The sequence below is a fragment of the Hemitrygon akajei genome, chromosome 32, assembly GCF_048418815.1.
Source record: "Hemitrygon akajei chromosome 32, sHemAka1.3, whole genome shotgun sequence".
Classification (NCBI taxonomy): domain Eukaryota; kingdom Metazoa; phylum Chordata; class Chondrichthyes; order Myliobatiformes; family Dasyatidae; genus Hemitrygon; species Hemitrygon akajei.
The window spans coordinates 22,372,625-22,393,018 of NC_133155.1; the positions used below are offsets into that span (position 1 = coordinate 22,372,625).

General features: G+C 37.6%; 1 protein-coding gene across 1 annotated transcript in view; it reads right to left on the minus strand.

The window, feature by feature from the left end:
- Positions 1 to 20,394, minus strand: part of LOC140719596 (CUB and sushi domain-containing protein 2-like) — an 831,737-nt gene that overhangs the window by 501,424 nt on the left and 309,919 nt on the right. The window contains exon 3 of the mRNA XM_073034301.1: positions 16,874 to 16,986. Coding sequence (XP_072890402.1) covers positions 16,874 to 16,986 — 113 coding nt within the window. The remainder of the gene's footprint in view (positions 1 to 16,873; positions 16,987 to 20,394) is intronic.

Consider the following 20,394-nt stretch of genomic DNA (forward strand, 5'->3'; position numbering starts at 1 on the left):
TTCTGCACACCACTGTAATACTGTAAGTGAGTCTGGCCATTCTCTTCTGTCCTTTCACTAACAAGGAGTTTTTGCTGCTCATTGGGGGTTTTTTTTTGCTTATTGTAGCAGCGTCTATAAACTCGTGTGTAAAAATTCCAGGAGATCAGCCGATTCTGAGATTCTCAAACCACCCTGTCTGGCACAACAATCATTCCACAGTCAAAGTCAGTCAGATCTCATTTTTTCCCCATTCTGTTGTTTGGTCTGAACACCAACTGAAGCTTCTGACAATGACTGTATGCTTTTATCATTGAGTTAAAGCCACATGACTGGCTGATTGGATATTTGCATTAACGAGCAGGTGTACAATTTTACCTAATAAAGGGCCAATGAGTGTAGTTCATACTTCTTGATGAATATACTTTCCTTTCAAGAAATTGCAAATAGATATGAAAGTGTTCCAACTATTTCAAGCTAATAAGAGACTATGGAGGGGGGAATCATGACTAGCTGAAGATTGTCTCGATATTGGGTAGAGTCACAAGATTTTGAAACTGAGGAGAGCTTTGCCAAGCAAGAGAAAAAAAGAAAAGGAATAAAATAGTAAAATATACAGAAACAGGTCAAAGGAACCTCATGTGTATATAAATCGGGAAGAAATTCACAGATTGATAAAACTATAATGGGGATTATGGATATAGCAAAATTATCAGACAAGTACTTCATTTCCATCTGCACTGTATAACACATGCTGGAAAACCGGTATTTCTCAGGAATACCAAGATGTTGTTTCTACAGTGTTGTAAGAAAGGTAAATGTAAGACTATGATACAGCATCAATAGAGACTCAACAAAGCTTTGCTCAGATGATGTGCAATTTAGTATGAAAATTACAGGTAAGTGCTATTCTTCTACCTTTTTAACAACAGAAATAGTGGGCTTTAGAGTTACGATGAGATGATCTGTAATGATGTCCTTATGTAACTCTGATGACAACCTTGAAAGCTGAGGAGGAAAGTGGAATGCCTGCCAAGCAGACTAGTGGGCCTAGATGTCACTAATTTTGTTGAACACTTTAACTCTGCACTTGTTCAAGTTTATCAAATGAAACAACATTCTTCTGGATCATGGTGCACCCACAAAACATATATCACACACAGCTCATAAAGCAAGGTATTACCATAAATAAGTTAAAATGCAGGTAGTGTGCAGCACAGGTAAACAGGAAACAGTACCATAAACAGCTCGCTGCCCTAGTGCCAAGACCTCTGTGGTGACAAGGTACTCATTACTCTCACAGCCCAAGGGAAGTAGCTGTTACCTAATCTGGCAGTCCTAGTCCTGATTCTCCTGCACCTTCTTCCTTACAGTAGTGGGTCAAATAAATAGTGGGATGGGTGGTAGGGATCCTCAACAATGCTCTGAGCTCTTTGTCAGCAACACTTCTAGTAAATGTCACAAACAGGGGGAAGGGAAACTCCAATGATCCTCTTGGTGGACTTTACTATCCGCTATAGGGTCTTGTGGTCCAATGCTTTGCAGCCTTTATGCCATACAATGATGCAGCCAGACAGGACACTCTTGATGATGCTTCTGTAGGAAGTTGTTAGAATGGGGGCAGTGAACCTTTGCAAACCCCATGTCCGTAGAAAGCATAGGCACTTGCCTAATAAAGAGATATTGTGGGTCCAGCTTAGATTGTCCATTATTTGCGCACCAAGGAACTTTGTGCTCTTCACCCTCTCCACAACAGAGCCATTGATGTGCAATGGAGAGTGGTCAACCTGCACCTTCCTGAATGTCCACAATCACCTCTTTTATCTTGTCCACAATGAGACTCAGGTTGTTGTTCTTGTACCATTAGACAAGCTTCTCTATCTTTCCTCAGTATGTTGACTCATCTTTGTTGCTGATGAGGCCAACCATTGTAGTGGCCGAAGTGGATGCAGTAGGGTCTTTTAAGAGACCCTTAGGTAGGTACATGCAACTTAGAAAAATAGAGGGCTATGCGCTAGGGAAATTCTAGGCAGTCTCTAGAGTAGGTTACTTGGTCAGCTCAACATTGTGGGCCGAAGGGCCTGTAATGTGCTGTAAATGTTCTATTAATACGTTATTATTTATTTCAAGTATTGATATTCAATAGTAAAGAAGCCTTTCTGTCATTATCCGTGGCTTTGGTGAGTCTACAGCTACAGTGCCATGGATATTTTAGACTCCTGACCCAGAAAAAGATATAGTTTGGCATAGATTTAAAAAGAAAGGTTTACTTGATTTTAATTTGGAACAAGAGGAATCAATTCTTTCTCAACATTCAATCCAGTGATGCTTTGAGGTAAGATTGAAAATTGCTTCAACTTCAGTAGAATGGGAATTGGTCCCATTGTACCATAAAAGCCTTAAGGTGCTTGAGAAGCTAATCCTTAATCAGTGCGTCTAGTCTCAGAGTAGCGACCATGCCATTTATATGTAAGCTGAGAATAGATATAGATAAGAGCAAGCAATTAAACGTAGCTAGGAGACAGCCATAAACACATTGAAATATAAAGCTGGTTTTAAGGAGCATAATGGGCTTTTTCTTAACTTAAAGAGTTTGTGTAATTTGTGTTAATGCTAGTGAGCAGTCAATATTTATGGTGAACACATCTGGCACATTTTAAGGGTTCACATCAATAAAAGCATGAAGAAAATATACACGCAATACTCACAGAAAGAACCCATAACAATGAACAATAGAATGATGACAGAAAGACAGTTTTAATTATTAATCCACATATGATAAGCAGCAGCACAGAGTTAACTCCTGAGCATTGGAAACTAACATACTTAGGACATCTTTGATCAATTGGTGGTCAGCAGTATATTCCACTTTTAAAAATGGTAATGCAAATAGCTTTTTTTTGCCAGTAGATTAATGCCTTTCACTTACTATTTAGATTTCCAAGGATTCAGACAAGAATTATGTGATATATATATCCTGACAATGATTACTAAAATGAACAACAGTGAGCGGTAACAATGCATAAATCAGTGAAGAAGCACTAAGAGCAAGAGTTTCAGACCTCAAGTATAATTTAAAAAATTACTGAGCAGATTTGGACAAGTTATCATAAGGGATAATGGCTAATATAAAGTTGGCATTTAGATCACTGAATTCAAAAATCAGTTGGCAGATATTTCAGGTACAGAGTCTAAATTATTAAGAACAATATGAGGCTTCAGAGGCATGATTTCCAGAAGGATACTGGGTTTTAAGGCTAATTCATAATTCCATCAAAATCATTTTATTCCTTTGAAAAAAGTGCAGAATCGAGAACAATTGAACCAAAATATTAAAATTAGAACCAGTTCGTTTACAGTGAAATATGAAAGCATTTTTTTAAAATTAAATACGCACTATCAGAAAATCTAAACGAGCTTTCTCAATAGACAGGATGCTGGGTCACATTCATGAACAGCATCAATAGATTTTTATTCATAATGGTGTTACACGATAGAGAACAGTGGATAAAAGGCATTGGATACTCATCAGCCATGGCTTATTTAATGATGGAGCAGGAGCAAGGACTAGATGGCTAGAATCGAATTTCTGTTATTTGCATAATAATTTGCACATCTTTTGTGAGAATTATGGACGTAAATAGAAATTAAGTGACAGCTTTGCGGCATATACTCGAGGAAGTGAAGGAAATCACGAAGAAACAAAAAGACACTGATAAAGAGCAACAGTGATGAGAACATGTTGAAATCTGCCTGCAGCTGAAATCCAATAACAATGGACAAATATTGGCATCAAATATATTAAGCAGTTAAAATTCTCATCATGCAGTGGAAATGTTTGTAGTCTTTTATTTCTGGAAACTACAACTCTGGTTATCATAGCACTAACTATAAATAATATTACATACAATTTTGCAGAAAGATTTCTGCAAACCAATCTATTATGATTTCATATGATGGTTAAAAATGCAATTTTGCAACTGAACATCAATTTAAATACTGCACATATAAACATACTATGTATTTTATGCCCTTACTAGTGACAGATGGTCCTTCCACCTGTTCACAGTAAAATTCTATTAAACTATTTTTATCTCAAGATTAATATATCACTTAAACACAACTGATCTTAGTGATGAAAATAAACACACTTGCTGCTCTGTCTGGATATATGAGAAAAAAATCAGGAGTCTCATTTAAAATTTCACATGGAACAAATTAGCAGAAAACAGGCCATCTTTGTACAATAATTGAACAGATGTGATACTTCAAGTTACTTTGCAAATTGCCATGGTATATGTCCAATGCAATTACATTCTGAAAAAGGATTTGATATTTTTGTTGTAAAATGTTCCATTTTGGCTATATTTGATATCTTCCAGATATAATGGAACAATATATCTGAAGATCTAGCCTGGGCTCAACATATCAATGCTGCTACAAAGAAGGCACAACAGTCGCTACATTTCATTAGTAGCTAAAGGAGATTTAGTATGACACCAAAGACACTCGCAAATTTCTACATATATATTGCGGAGAGCATTCTAACTGACTGCATCACCATCTGGTAATGGTGGTGGGGGTGGTGGGAGCACTGCACTGAATAAAAGAAGCTGCAGAAAGTTGTGAACCCGATCAGCTCTATCATGGGCACTAGTCTCCCCAACATCCAGGATAACTTCAAGGAACAATGCCTGAAAAAGGTGGCATCTATCACTAAGGACCCCATCACCCAGGACATGCCCTCTTCTCATTGCTACCATCAAGGAAGAGGTGCAGGAGCCTGAAGGCACACACTCAATAATTCAGGAACAGCTTCTTCCCCTCTGCTATCAGATTTCTGAATGGATATTGAATCCATGAACACTACCTCACTACTGTTTTTTGCACTATTTATTTAACTATTTAATATATACAGTCACTATAATTCACAGTTTTTATTATGTATTGTAATCCACTGCTGCTACATAGCAAATTTCCTGACATACGCCAGCGATACTAAACTTGATTCTGATTCTGAGTATTTGATCAACAAAGTTTCAAAAGGATTTTGAAAGAGAAATAAATCAACCTGACGTTTTAGAATTAAATGCGAGTCTGATGGATTTGCATCATGTTTGTTATCAGTGACATGTACTCAATGGTGACTTTATTAGATATCTCTTCTATGTGGCCACTTTATTAGGTACCTCCTGGACGTGGCCTTCTGCAGCTGCAGCCCATCCACTCCAAGGTTTGACATGATGTGTGTTCGGTGACACTCATCTGCACTGTTGTAATGCATGGTTATTTGAGTACCTGTTGCCTTCCTGTCAACTTGAAACCATCTCGCTATTCTCCGTTGATATCTCTCATAAACAAGACACTTTCACCATCAGAACTGGCTACTCACTGGATTTTTTTTTTTGTTTTCCTCACCACTCTCTGCAAATGCTAGAAACTGCCATGTGTGAATGTCTCAGGAGATCAACAGTTGCTGAAATACTCAAACCACCCCTTCAGGCACCAGCAATAATTCCACGGTCAAAGTCACTTTAGATCACATTTCTTCCCCATTCTGATGTTTGGTTTGAACAAATATTAAACCTTTTTATGTATTGAGCTGCTGCAGCATGATCGGCTATTTATATACCGGTATTTGCATTAATGGGTTGTACAGGTGTACCTAATAGAGTAGCCACTGGGTGTGAACTGTGAAATTTATTGTTTTATGGCAGCAGTAGACTGCAGCTTAACAAATTCCTATAAGTGAGAATAAAAATAAATACATAAATAAATAGTGCAAAAGAGGAATAGTGAGGTAGTGTTCACGGGTTTATGAACTGTTCAGAATTCTGATGGCAGAGGGGAAGAACCTGATCCTAAAATATTTGAGTTTGGATTTTTAGGCTCCTGTATATTCTCCCTGATGATAGTAATGAGAAGAGGGCAATTCAGACAGTGATGGTCCTTAATAAAGGATGCTCCCTTCTTGAGGTACTGCCTTTGGAAGATGTCCTTGACTGTGGAGAGGCTGGATGAAAACTGGCTGGAGAAAAGTGAACCTGGCTTGCAGATTCTGATTTCAATAATTGCAGAGAAAGACCAAAGCAAGTTCATGGAGGGATTTGTAAAAGGGAATGTGAAGTTTATTCCATGAGGGACAACCAACATAATTGAGCTGGGCATGAAGTTAGAAATGTAGCAAACTTCAAAGAAATAAATTCTCCTTGCAGCCCACACTACTGTGTAATACGGAGATAGGAGAGAATTTGCAGTTGCTGAAGATCTTGAACAACACACATAAAATGCAAGAGGATCTCAGCAGGTCAGGCAGCATCCATGGAGGGAAATAAGCTGTCAATGTTTTGAGCCAAGACCCTTCATCTGGTTTGATTTTTGTGTGTTGCTGCTATATAAGCTATCCAGGACAAATATGGGGATAAGAAGCATTTTGGGGTGTGAGGAGCATGTAATGAGGTTTCATGGACATTTCCATAAGCCAAGTGAATGGACAAAAACCTGGTTTGTGACAGATATGTTTGCACAAAATATAAGGTCATCAATTTTGGTAGAAAAAGTCAGAAAGTAGGTGTATTTCTTAGACAGTTAAAGATCAGGTAACTTTGTGAATTACTGGAAATAAATTGCCACTTCGACAAGCAATTAGAAAAGCAAAAGTTCTGCTGTCCTTTAATACAAGAGGATTTAGGTAAAAGAGTGTTGATATATTGCTTTATTATAGTAACACAAAAGCAACTGTATTGGAATACAGTAATGTCTCTGTCCTCCAACTATAAAAAGAATATGTTAGTGACAGAGGGACTGTAGCGAAGGTTCTCCAGCCTACGTCAAGAGATGGTTGGTTTGTCCTATGAAGAACAATTGATGGAACCTTGGTAAGAAATAAGCCAGAGATGATGGTGTCAGGAGCTAACAATGAAATATCATTTCAGTTCAAGTTAGCCAGAACATTAATTCAATTTGAGCTTGTTAGAAAAAGAAATGGAATTAATGACTAATGTCCAAAGGTTATGGTGCAAGTCACATTAGATAGATTCGTGTCTTGGTCATTAAACAAACCACTTGAATTGTTCCAGTGATGAACACAGAACTAAGTGTAAGGCAAGGGAAAGCTGTGCCCTTTTAATAAGATTTGCATGTTTTCAGATGTAAATATCAAAGACCTTCAATGAAGGTATAAAAGGAAGGTATAGATAGAATATCAGATCAGCCTGAAGTAATCAAAAATGTACTTCTGAGATGTTTTATTATGTAGAGATACAGCATGGTAACAGACCCTTCTAGCCCAATGAGCCTATGCCGCCCAATTACGCCCATGTGACCAATTAACCCAAATGTCTTTGGAATATGGGAGGAAACCAGAGCACCCAGAGGAAATCTATGCAGTCATGAGGATTCTATACAGACAGCATTGAGAGTTGATCCCCTGTTGCTGGCGCCATAATAGTGTTACACTAATGACACTACCATGCTGTCCCGATCATGCTGTGGAGCTTGATATGTTACAAAACTCTTGCTTATATTTAAGTTGATCACAAATGCATTTTAGGTGAATGGCAAAAAAATTGCATTTCTGCGATTATTTTATACATTCAATCAGTGCTTTTAAGGGAAATTTTTTAGAAACAGATACAAATGAAGAGTCGATGTTTTGGGTTATTGAACAATTTTTAAAAAGTGAAGGACATTCGGCTCACCAACATTTTTACTTGTGCTGCAAATAGGCCACCATATATGACAGTATGCTGTTGTGGCATTATTACTTTCTTGTAATTTACAAGCAAAATTTTGTCACAAAAAACCTTAGTGATCAGCTGCACAAATCATTGAATATTATTATCACAGCGATAAATAAAATCAAGTCCCATGCTCACAATTCTTGACTATTTCAACAGCTTTGTATTGAGAATGATGAACATTTGGAAAGCTTGCTGTTACACACAAAGTCAAATATTCCTCAAAAGGAAACTGCCTGAGATGCTTTTATGCATTTCTTAAAAGTGTGATAAAAATCTTTGAACATTCGAACACTTCATTGAGTAATCAACTCTAGAATATTAGGCATGACATTGCTTAATTGTCAGAATTATTCACAAAGTTTAATGAAATCAGCCTTCAATTGCAAGGAAATGATGTGAATCTTATTAAAGTCAAATTAGTCATCTCCACATTTCTGTCCACATTAACCCTATTTAAGTGCAACATATGCCGTTGGAACCTTTTCCAATTTCTGAGCCTCTCTTAGTTGGAAGAGAAAGAAAGAATACCAGATGATAATCTTCAGCTATACTGCCAAAACACACAAAATGCTGGAGGATCTCAGCAGGCCAGGCAGCATCTTTGGAAAAGAGTACAGTCGACGTTTCGAGCCCAGACCCCTCAGCAGAACTATACTCTTTTCCACAGATGCTGTCTGACCTGCTGAGTTCCTCCAGAATTTTGTGTGTGTCAATTGGATTTTGGGCATCTTGCAGATTTTCTCTTGTTCAAGTATACTGTGCCTACCTGGGTGAGCTGCATAAAGACACGTCAGAGATACTTCAGGATCTTCTCTCGATCCAGATTCCCGATCGGGTTGTAAATCTATTGCAAGGCATCTATAATAAGGAATTATCAAGAAGGACAAGAAAGAACTGATCTCACTACCAAATGACTTTGAGCTGAAACCGAGGATCAAAAAAATCACATCAATTCTTTTGTTTACAGAATGAAACCTCAGAGAGCTATCCTGTGGAAAAAGGTCAAGATGTTTTTACTTGCCTTTCTGATATTATATTTAGTGGTGTTTGGTCTCCGTGCAGTCTCCCAACTTCTTTCAAAGCAACAAAACAGACTGCAAATTACTGAACATGGATATCTGAGAGTCCTTCTCAGTGACATTCAGCCTGATATTGAGAAGTTGATATCACTGCACCAAACTCATCCATCTCATGGAAAGGTCAAAAAGCAATGAAGTAGTGAATAATTGGACTACTAATGCATGCTCTAAAATTGTTGATGAAAAATGTTGTTACTGTAATTAAATAAGTAATTTATTTGTAGCTTTGATTAGATTTGAATAATCTTTACAATTATTTGTCATTGCTTTGAATTTGCAGTTCCTATTTTCTTTCACTGTGCATCGTAAATCAAATTCTTTATAATTTTTATGAAATGGCTGGAAAGGGAGAGTTGGCACTCGTGATGAGATCTGGGATCCAAAAGGATGGTAGCCCAAAAAAGTTTGGGAACAGCAGGTCTAAAGCTTTTTCCTGCTTCCTCTCCCTGTCCAACAATATATTTAGAAATCTCAGTAGGTTTACAGATTACTAATCTACTGCAATGCAACTCCTCCATCTTTTGCAGGTTCCAGCTTGGAATCCAACACCCTCCTACATATATCCATTTCTCCAGTCAGCAATCTGCCCTAGCTTTTTGACTATGTTTTTATCAATTCAATCACAATCTCATTAATATCAATTTTGCCACAACATTGGAAGGCGACACATGTAAAGGAACTCACAGCAATGTTTCCAGAAACACTAGCCCAAACTAGTCCTTATGTACACAGAGCGCTTACATGGTCCTGTGCCCAGCTGTGCAATTGACTTGTCCTGACTGGCATTGTCGCTGCTGACTGACTGGAATCAGAAAACTTGCACTCGTTCTTCAAACACATTGTATTTACCTATGCACAAGGAGAACAGTATGGCCCCGACCATCAAATTGTTTCAAAGTTTGAACCAGAAGATTCTATTGTTATAAAAAAATTCACTAGTTGGATATAGCCATTGACCAACTGGTAACCTTGAGGACACTTATATTCCATATTTGTATGATCAATCACCATCACATTACAGTAATATAGTAACCAATAAAATCTATGCATTAAAGGCTAATAATACTTCAGATTTAGAAAAGGAACTGACTAATTGTAAGTGTCATTGAAGAATTCTTTGTTTGTATCCTTATCTTGGTATGACAGATGGATCTGGTACCCTGCAGAAAAAAAGGGAAGTAATGCTCTTCAAAGGCCTTTCTTGCCCGAGTTGTCAACGCACTTCCTGTAAAACAAATTGGTAGGAGTACCTTCCTGGATAGTTTCCATCATAATGATCTCTTCTGCTTGACTCACAATAGCAGCTGGTGATCCAGTACCTGGAACACATGCTTTGGAAAGTCATCAGCCAAGGTGTTCTCTTGCCTCTTAGTAGAGTAGTATCACTCCCTTCAGCCCGACTCGTTCATGCCACCTCAGATGCCTTCCAACACTAATCCCATCTGCATTTGGTCTACAGTCTTCTACCTATTCCTGTCTTTTTACATATCCAAGCTCCTTGGAAAAATAAAACCTATTTTGTGAAGTTTTTTTTAATGCTTTTCAAGTCAAGTCAAGTCAAGTCACTTTTATTGTCATTTCGACCATAACTGCTGGTACAGTACATAGTAAAAATGAGACAATGTTTTTCAGGACTATGGTGTTACATGACACAGTACAAAAACTAGACTGAACTACGTAAAAAAACAACACACAGAAAGCTACACTAGACTACAGACCTACACAGGACTGCATAAAGTGCACAAAAACAGTGCAGGCATTACAATAAATAATAAACAGGACAGTAGGGCAAGGTGTCAGTCCAGGTTTCGGGTATGTTTGCCACTCTTTATAAAAATAAGCTGTTCATCATTTTATCTGTATCCTAGCCGATGATTTATACAAATATACATTTATTTAATGGCCTTTCAACTCAATAGCTCTATTTATAACACCAAGGCTTTATTAGTTTGTCCTTCCATTTCAAAGATTAGTGTATCCGAACCCCTAGACCTCTGCTCTACCACAATTATACCACTGTATCATTTAATTTATATATCCTTTCTTCATTCTTCCTTCCAAAATATATCACCTCATATCTTCACTTTGTTAAATCTTAGCTGACATTGATATGATCAATCCTCTGCAGCTCACAGAGTTTAGGCCTGTTGCACTTAATCACATTCCTTAATGTAACATATCTGGCACCCTATCAATGGCATTTGAAAGTTCACATTCACAACATCCTCTAAATTCCCTTCATTGGAGTGTGTCATTATTTGCTGCAGACACCTTAATTAAAAGTCTCTTTCATTACTTGTCATAAATCCTCAACTAAAAGAAATCCATGCTATGTTTTTAGGTGAATGTTACCTTTGATCAATACTGCTACCAGAAACTAATCTACTGGCCATTAGTCTAGTCAACAGTTTGTTTGTTTTTTCTCTTCTCTCTATTTTTCCATAGAGGAATTACTTTGGCAAGCCATGCATCTGCTGTAATAACTTCCAAGGCTAAGTATCTCTGAATAAAATGTGACTACTTCAAGCCTATTTTCTAAATGGGGAGAACGTTCAGAAATCAGAGGTGTAAGAGTCCTTGTGCAGGGGTCCCTTCAGGTTGAGAAAGCAGTAACGAAGGCAAATGCAATGTTTAGCATTTAATTCAAGAAGACTAGAAAATAAAATCAAAGGATGTAATGCTAATTCTTTATAGGTCATTGTACAGACCACATTTGTAGCATTGTGAACAGTTTTGAGGTACCATATCTAAGAGAGGATGTGCTGGCACTGGAGTGGGTCCAGAGGAGTTTTACAAGAAAGATACTGGAAACAAAAAGATTTACACATGAGGAGATTTTTTTTTTTTTGGCTCTGGGCCTGTACTCTCCAGAGTTTGAAGAATGAGGGGCGATCTCATTGAAATATCAAATATTGAAACACAAGGATTGAGTGGACGTGCAGAGGATTTCCAGTAGCGGGAATTCCAGGACAAGAGGGCATTTCCTCACAATAAAAAGACATTCCTTTAGACAGAGATGAGAAGGAATATCTTTAGTCAGAGGGTGATGAATCTATGAAATTCATTGCTACCAACACTTGTGTAGTTCAAATCATTGGCTGTAATAAGGCAGAGGTCAATAGGTACTTGATTAGTAAGGGCATCAAAGGTTACAGGGAGAAGGCAGAAGAATGGGGAAATAAATCAGCCATGATTGAATAATAGAGCAAACTTGATGGATTAAATCATCTTATTCTGCTCCTATGTCTTATAAGGATCAGCATATTGAAGTGTATATGTTATTAATGCTGAATGGCATTGTTTCAGATAAATATTTGACAATAAAGCAAATATTCTAATCATTATACTCAAGTAATTTTATCTTTTAAAAGAGCTCAACTATGCATCATAAAATATTACTGCCACAAGTCACACTTTGATTGCCTCTTACAAAATAACCTCAATTACCATCTGTAGTGCGGGGAAGTCACCAAGAGATCAATGTAATTGTCCGGTAATTTTGATTCTGATGAACAATTTTAATTGCCTGAATCCAGTATATTATTTGCATTTTATAATATTATAGGTTTGCTTCCCTTTTGCTGACATTTCATCAATGGTCCTTATTATAAGGGATGAATTTTCAATATAATTTTCTGCAATTCTCTTCACTCAGCCTCAGCTTCTAGGGAAAATTCTAATCAGAGCTTTCTGAGATTGGTTAAATCAAGACAAGGGAGTATTTGCTTATATTAATTCATTAAATCTATATGATTTTTAAATACAATCCTTATGAACGGCCCTTTCAAACCTTTGCAGAAAATGTACAAGAGAATCAATGAATTGTATTTGTGCTGCAATCCATTCTGTGACAGCTCCCAGAATGATAAACTAAATAAATCTGACATTGAGCCTCATTCAGTAATATTCCAGTTGACAGTCAAGCACTTGGACAAATGGGTAGGTTTTAAGGATCAACTTAAACAGTAGGGAAGTAGCAATTCCAGGACTTAGTGCCTTAGCATCAGAAGATGTGGCCAGCTACAATGGAACATTCACAACCAAGGATAACCTGGTGGGCAAAATTGGAACAATGCAGATATACCAAAGGGTTATAAAGTTAGGAAGCATGTAAGGTGTCGGAGCCACAAAAGATTGTTGTTGCTTTTGAATATCTTCCACTATTCAAAGTGTTTCCAGTTTGTGATCTATCTGAACTACATTTTACAGAATTATCCCATGAACTTAAGTAATTCCTTTGGTACAATAGACTCTATTGATGTCAGCCATCGACAGAAAAAGATCCTCAGGGCTCAATATCTAACCTCTTATTCTGTCACTGTGATATCTTGGCTATTTACAGCAGCAGTAGAAACTAAAACCAGCACCCAACCTAGAAAGTGTGTGGCAATTTCATTTTCTTTCACTTTCATGTTTCAAAGTTCTAGCAGTAATGATTCAGACAACAATTTTCATAGGACAATCTCCTAACCAAAACATTCAGTTGAGTAAATCCTTATTGTGTGCTTCTGAAGTGAAATCATGAAAGGATTAGAGGAAAAACTCTGTGCAGTGCGAGAAATCTCTTTCTTGCAAACTTTTTGGGGTAGGAAACTGTTCTCTGTGGTACAGTAATGCATAGTTTTAATATTAAATACTATTGATTTCAGTGCAACTTAATATTTATACTTTTATATTCTGACCAATTTGTAACAAAGACAAATATACTAACCAAATTCATAAATTTCTATTATATATTGCATCTACCACATTCTCCAATTTCAATCACAATGAATAATGATATTCAAATATAACAACTAACTATATATCATCACCAGCTCTTGTAGTATTACACTGCTTAAAGAGAACAAAAAGAACAATTCCATACAAAAACTAATCACTAAAAACCTTACAGAAATGTAAGAACGATCAGAAAAATAAAGCGATTACGACGATAAAATGACCTATTTATTGTTAATCTGTTTCTAAACATTAGCTATTAATCTATTTAAATATATTAACCACTAATCTCATAAGATGTTTTCCTTTCCAGTAAATTTTGATGAAGTTCCTTACTGAATGTTTATTTGTCAAAAATTTATGTTACATTTATTGATGTTTCATCAACATTGTTAGTTAAAACTTTAAAACGTAACAGCAAATAGTTTTTGTCTTTCATAGGCCTACCTTGAATTTGCACTAACACCACTGACTTCTAAGTGCCCAGTTATCACCCACAGTAATAATAGATCACTGCATTTTCTCCGCTCAAGCATCAAGTCAACTTGCCTCTCTCTGATGCAAATCCATAGGAATTAAAATATAGTGCAAAGAATTGTCAAATAAAGTCCTTGCTTTGTCAATAGCCAACAAATTGCAGCCAAAGGATGGGATATGTTACAATTCATCTACATTACATTTCAAATGTACAACAAACATGTTTTTAGTCTTCTGCTCATCTTTTCAGTAATTCTATGAAAATCTTATCTGTGTCACTTTCTGCAAATTGTTTCATCCTTTGTAAATGTATTGACTTTCATTTAAAACATTTGATTGAACATGAATTAACACAGCTCTTACATCAGCATTGTCATCAAATTCAAATCACCACTTTTTAAAAACAGTAATAACATAAAGGGAGAAAGTTGTATCATGCCACTCACATTGGAAGAATTAGTACCCATTATTGCACAACCATTTCCAACTCTACTAAACATATTGATTCTACTGATACTCCATAGATGAAAAGGTCTGAAAATAAAACATGGGGCAGGTTCGGGGCACTTGGCCTATTGAGTCTCTGCTCCACCATTCAAATGTGGCTGAATTATTTTTCTTCTCAAATCTCCTGCCAGCTCCCCATAAATGTTGATGCCCTTACTAATCAAGAGCCTATCAATTTCTGCTTTAAATATATCTACTGCCTTAGCCTCCACAGCTGTGTGTAATTCTCCTTATCTGTCCAAGTCTGTATGGTTCTTCAACACTAACTGCCTCTCCGCCTATTTTTGTATCATCGACATACTTGGGCACAAAACCTTCAATTCAGTCATCCAGGTTATTAACATATAATGTGAAAATTAGCAGAGCCAACACTGACCCCTGAAAAACACCAGTAGTAATCAGCAGCTAATCAGAAAATCCCCCCTTTATTTCCACTCTTTGCCTTCTGCCAGTCAGCCGATTTTCTATCCATGCTTGTATCTTTCTTGTGATACCATGGGTTTCTATCTTATTTAGCAGCCTCATGTGTGGTACCTTGTCAAAGTCCTACTGAAAATCAATGCAAACAACCTCCATAGACTCTCCTTTGTCTATCTTGCCTGTTACTTCCTCAAAGAAACAATCCACTAGAGAGTACCACTTCCTCATAACCTACTTTAACTCGTCATTTGGAAAAGCTGTAACATCCAATGATAAATCAGAAAAAGAAACCAAAGATTCAAAGATTCAAAGCAAACCAAAATATGCATAATATAATTACTATTAGATACATTTCATATTTTAAAAAATTCATTACATTCATCTGACAAAAGCATTTCATAAATGGTTTTCAGCTGCTTCTATAATTACAAACTTAAGGCTCATCTATAATTATGACAAAATACAGCCTACTCCATTTGAGCTTTGTATTGATTCTTACTAAATTCATCTCTAACATATTCTACCTCATTTGTTGCAAACCTGAAATATTCTCAGTTTTCATTCATTAACTCTAGCAACAATGCAAATCATCTATTTGCTATTGAATTTCCTTGCACTTGCTTTTAAATTTCCTGTTAAATTTCCTTGAATTTCCATGGTTAATTTTGATTATCAGATGTCTGATGAGTCAACTCTGCACATAGCATGGGAAAACAATGCATATTGCTTACAAAGTAGTGGGAGTCACACATCCAGGAACATATGGTTGGTGTGTGATTCAGATCTCAGCAAATCTTGCCATTTTCTTTGAAACAATGGTTATTTGTTCCTTTTCATTTATCTATTAATATCTAATTGTAAAAAAATTAAAATAAACTACCAACACTCATACTTATTTTTTGTTTGTTCAAATTCATGAAATGTGATTAAATTCCTGTGCAGAAGTAGTCAATGTCTGAGATCAAGATACGTCCTGAAACTAAATGATATACTGTTTCCTGTATTGTTTGCATTCATATTGCCTGTGTAAAACTCTGCGCTTGTACAAAGTTTTACTAAGTTTTCTTTTGCTTTGCTGATCTCCTTGCAAACATTGCATTATTAACTAACTTCAACCTCTTTACTCTTCTGCTCCTTTAAAATATGGTGTAGATAAAACAGTATACCAAACTGCAGAACTAAATTGCAAAAGCCAAAATAGTATACATTGAAATTAATGCAAAGCTCATCTATAACTCTTGCTCATGAGTTTTCACCTTTTTTCTCCCAGCATCTCCAAGCAATAAAGCTTGCTTTCATTAACCCAAGTGATAATCTGATATTAAGCATACAAGTTTATCACACTGGCAGGACGTAAGAAATTTGCGATTCTTGTAACTACCAAATAGTGGACTATTCTACATCATCACAAAACTTCCTATAACTTGCAATATCAACCACCACTCTCTCTGGATAAATACAAATTTCAAAACCATCTTTAACTTAAGATGTTAAACAAGCCACCCTAAGAGGTACAATTAGGATTTTTTTCCATTAATATTTTGTTCTTCTAGTTCTGCTTCCACTATTTACACTCCAGCATCTGCAGCCACATTTCATATTTATTTTGTCACCACAGTGATGGAATTGTAAGGCACACATTGAAAAATAAATAATACGCTGCATAATTTTGGAAACATGGCTTATTCCCACATTTGTAATTAAGCTTTCAACTTCAGGACATTTGTGGTGACAAAGGTATTCCATCAGTAGTTCCGGTCAAGTTATTTTCAATATTCAACAAATAAAGTTTCCAATATCCTTTTCCTGTTCCTCAGTATAATGAAAATAACTCTTTGGTTTTAGCTGTAACATCTCATCAATAGTGTCTGAGTTAACTTTTAACATGTTCTTTGCAGCACCATATTGCACAAAAAACCAAGATACTTCCAACAAGAATCAACACCCTACCTTCATAGATTGCTCTGAAGCCTTGAGCGCTCACTGCATAATCACTGAGAAGCCACAATGTGAGAACAGATCCAGAACTCACAATTGGAGGAGGAATCTGAAAACCTGTTAACCTGCAAAGAAATAAGAAACACAATGCAATCAGAAATTTCAAACTCTTTGGTGATTTAAGCTGGAGAGATTCATTACAAAAATCAGAATTAAGGCAGAAAGTGCAGCATCAGCATTCAAAAACAGTTCACCAAGTTGCATGCCACAAAGGAACTACACAATCTTTGTAATAGACCCAAATTTAGATGAGTTGGTGTGTTGGTGTGGGATGTGGCAATATCTCTTATTGGTCAAAAGTATTGTGCCCAATAAATCTCAGTTCATGATTACCCAATTTTTAATTACCCAATTATTTTGGGTATTCATCGTCTTTTATGCAGTGCTGGGTTGGCCTGAGCCTCAGGTATCATCACAACCGGGTATCTTCTGCGCTCAGCTGACAGAAGATGTATTGTCAGTTGAGCAACTGAACACGATAAGAGACTGAACATTGCAAGTCTTTCTGGTTCAATGCAATGGGAAAATGAAGATTCTACAAGAAGCAACAAACCCAGTCCTCATGAAATAGTTTGTATGTTAACCAAAGCTGACATCTTCACTCGGGAGAACCAGACAGCATGTTCAACCTTCTCATCATTCTCCTATTCCAGGCTTTGGGGCTAGCTGCACTTAAGTCTGCTCATTGCCCTTGAATGCTGTTGACATAGATTTGCACTTTATTGATGTCAGTTGCAAATGTTCATCACTTCTTAAGCTCTAGTGGACCCCAGCAAGACCAAGGTTATTAATCTAGCTGAGGAAGCTGATGGAGGAATTATGATACAGAAAGTCGTCATTTGCAAAGTACTCATTTTGAACACCCTGTCTAGACATCTTGTGAAGCACAAAACAAAGATTGACACATGGAATATGACAAAAGATAAAATATCAAACTTAAAAAAAGGAATCCATCCAGTTAAAATTAATTTCTCTGAGGAAAGAAATCCCATACATTCAAATTAGGTTTTTTTTTGTCAGAGACAGAAGGATTATTAAGCAATAGAGCAGACTGTGTACATGATTAATGTCAAATTTTATTCAACAAAGTAGAATACTTCCAGCTTTCTATAGGTTATGGAAAGTTGACTTTCAGTAGTTCAAGCAAAGACACACACACCAAATACTGGAGGAACTCAGCAGGTCAGGCAACGTCAATGAAAGAGCACAGTCAACATTTTGGGTCCAGACTCTTCATCAGGACTGGAGAGAAAAAGAGAGAGTGGGAGTAAGAAGGTGGGGGGGGGGGGGGGAAGGATGGAGGAAACATAAAGTGATGGGTGAAATCAGGAGGAGGGGAGGGGCGAAGTACAGAGCTGGGAGGTTGATTAGTGAAAGTGATACAGTAGATGACCCCAAGAGATTCTGTTGGAGATGGAGGAATTTAAGGAGGATTTTGTACTGAATGTGGAGGCTGTTGGGGTGGTAGGTGAGGACAAGAGGAACCCTATCCCTGGTGGGGTGGTGGAAGGATGGAGTGAGGGCAGTTGGGCACAAAATGAAAGAGATGTGGTTGAGGTGTTGATGGTGGAGGAAGGAAAGCCCCTTTCTTTGAAGTGGGAGGACTTCTCCTTAGTTTTACAATGAAAAGCTTCATCCTGAGAGCAGATGTTATGCAGATAGAGGGACTGAAAGAAAGGGATGGCATTTTCACAAGCAACAGGTTGGGAAGAAGTATAGTCCAGCTTGCTGTGAGAGTTAGTGGGTTTATAATGGACATCAGTAGATAAGTTGTCTCCAGAGGCAGAGACAGAGAGGTTGAGAAAGGGGAGGGTGCTGTTAAAAATGGACCAGGTAAATTTGAGGGCAGGGTGGAAGTTGGAGGTAAAGTTCATGAAGTCAAAGAGCTCCACATGGGTGCAGGAAGCAGCACCAATACAGTCGGCAATGTAGCGTAGGATAAGTTGGGGAGTGATACAGGGTAGTCTTGCAACATAGACTGTTCCACACAGCAGGCAAAAAGACAGGCATAGGTGGGACCCATGCGAGTGCCTATGGCTACACCTTTTGTTTGAAGGAATTGGGAGGAGCCGAAGGAGAAATGATTCAGAGCGAGGAAAAGTTCTGCCAGATGGAGAGAGTGATGGTGGAGGGGAACTGGTTGGGTCTGGTGTCCAGAAAGAAACAGAGAGCTTTGAGGCCTTCCTGATGAGGGATGGGGATGTTTAGGGAATGGATATCCATAGTGAAAATAAGATGATCAGGCCTAGGGAAATTGAAATCATTGAAAAGATTAAGAGCATGTGAAGTGTCACGGATGTAGGTAGGAAGGGAATGGACCTGGGGGATAAAACTGAGTTGAGGAATGCAGATGTAAGTTAAGTGGGGCAGTAACAAGCAGAAACAATGGGTCTACCTGGACAGGCAGATTTGTGGATCTTAGACAGGAAGTACAAATGGGAGGTGCGGGGTGAGGGAACTATGAGATTGGTGGCAATGGATAGGATATCCCCAGAGTTAATAAGATCGATGATGGTGTGGGGGAAAATGGCCTGGTACTCCATAGTGGAGTCCTGTTCAAGGGGAAAATAAGAGAAGGTGTCCGAAAGTTGTCGCCGGGCCTCAGTAAGGTACAGGTCAGTCTGTCAGACTACTACAGCACCCCTCTTATTTGTGGGTTTGTTAGTGAAGTTAGGATTAGTGTGGAGAGGGGAGAGCAGTGCATTCGGAAGGAGAAAGTTTGGTTTTGGAGAGAGGAGCAGTGAAGATGAGATGGTTGATATCCTATCTGCTGTTAGCAATGCAAAGATCCAGAGCAGGCAGAAGACGAGAGTGGGGTGTCCAGTAAGAAGAGAAGGGATAAAGACAGGTAAGGGGGTCATCGGAGTGGGGTGGAGAGTCTTTGTCAAAGAAGAAGGCACGAAGACAGAGGCAGCAAAACAAGAGCTTATTGTCATGGCGTGCGTGGAACTCACTGACGTGTGCACACAGGAGGACAAAGGTGAGGCCCTTACTGAGGACAGAACAATCTGGATCAGAGAGGGGAAGGTTGGAGGGGATGTGATAAAACTTCTATTTTGAACTGTTTGCTATAGCACAGGACACCACTGATAAACATCTGTGAATTTCTGCTGTTAACTACACATTGTTACACCAGAGTTTTGCTTTCCTCCTTAATACAGGTTTGCTCCCAAAGCTTCATTATTGACTTTCCTACAAATACTGGGGTTCTATAGGAATGACATAAAATTTATTGGAAACACAGCCTGCAAAATAGTTTTGTGAAGGAAGCTCAGCTGGGATTGCTTGTTAATGTAACTTGGAAATACAACTACATTTACTGCTTTCATGTACGGAATACAATCCCTATTTAAACACTTATGCTGATAAAACTAATATTTTGCATATATAAAAATATTTTCTCCAGAGGTGAACAACACAAGAAGAGTCATTCCTAATTAGCCCTGGGACCATAGAGACAGTGAAAAGTCAAT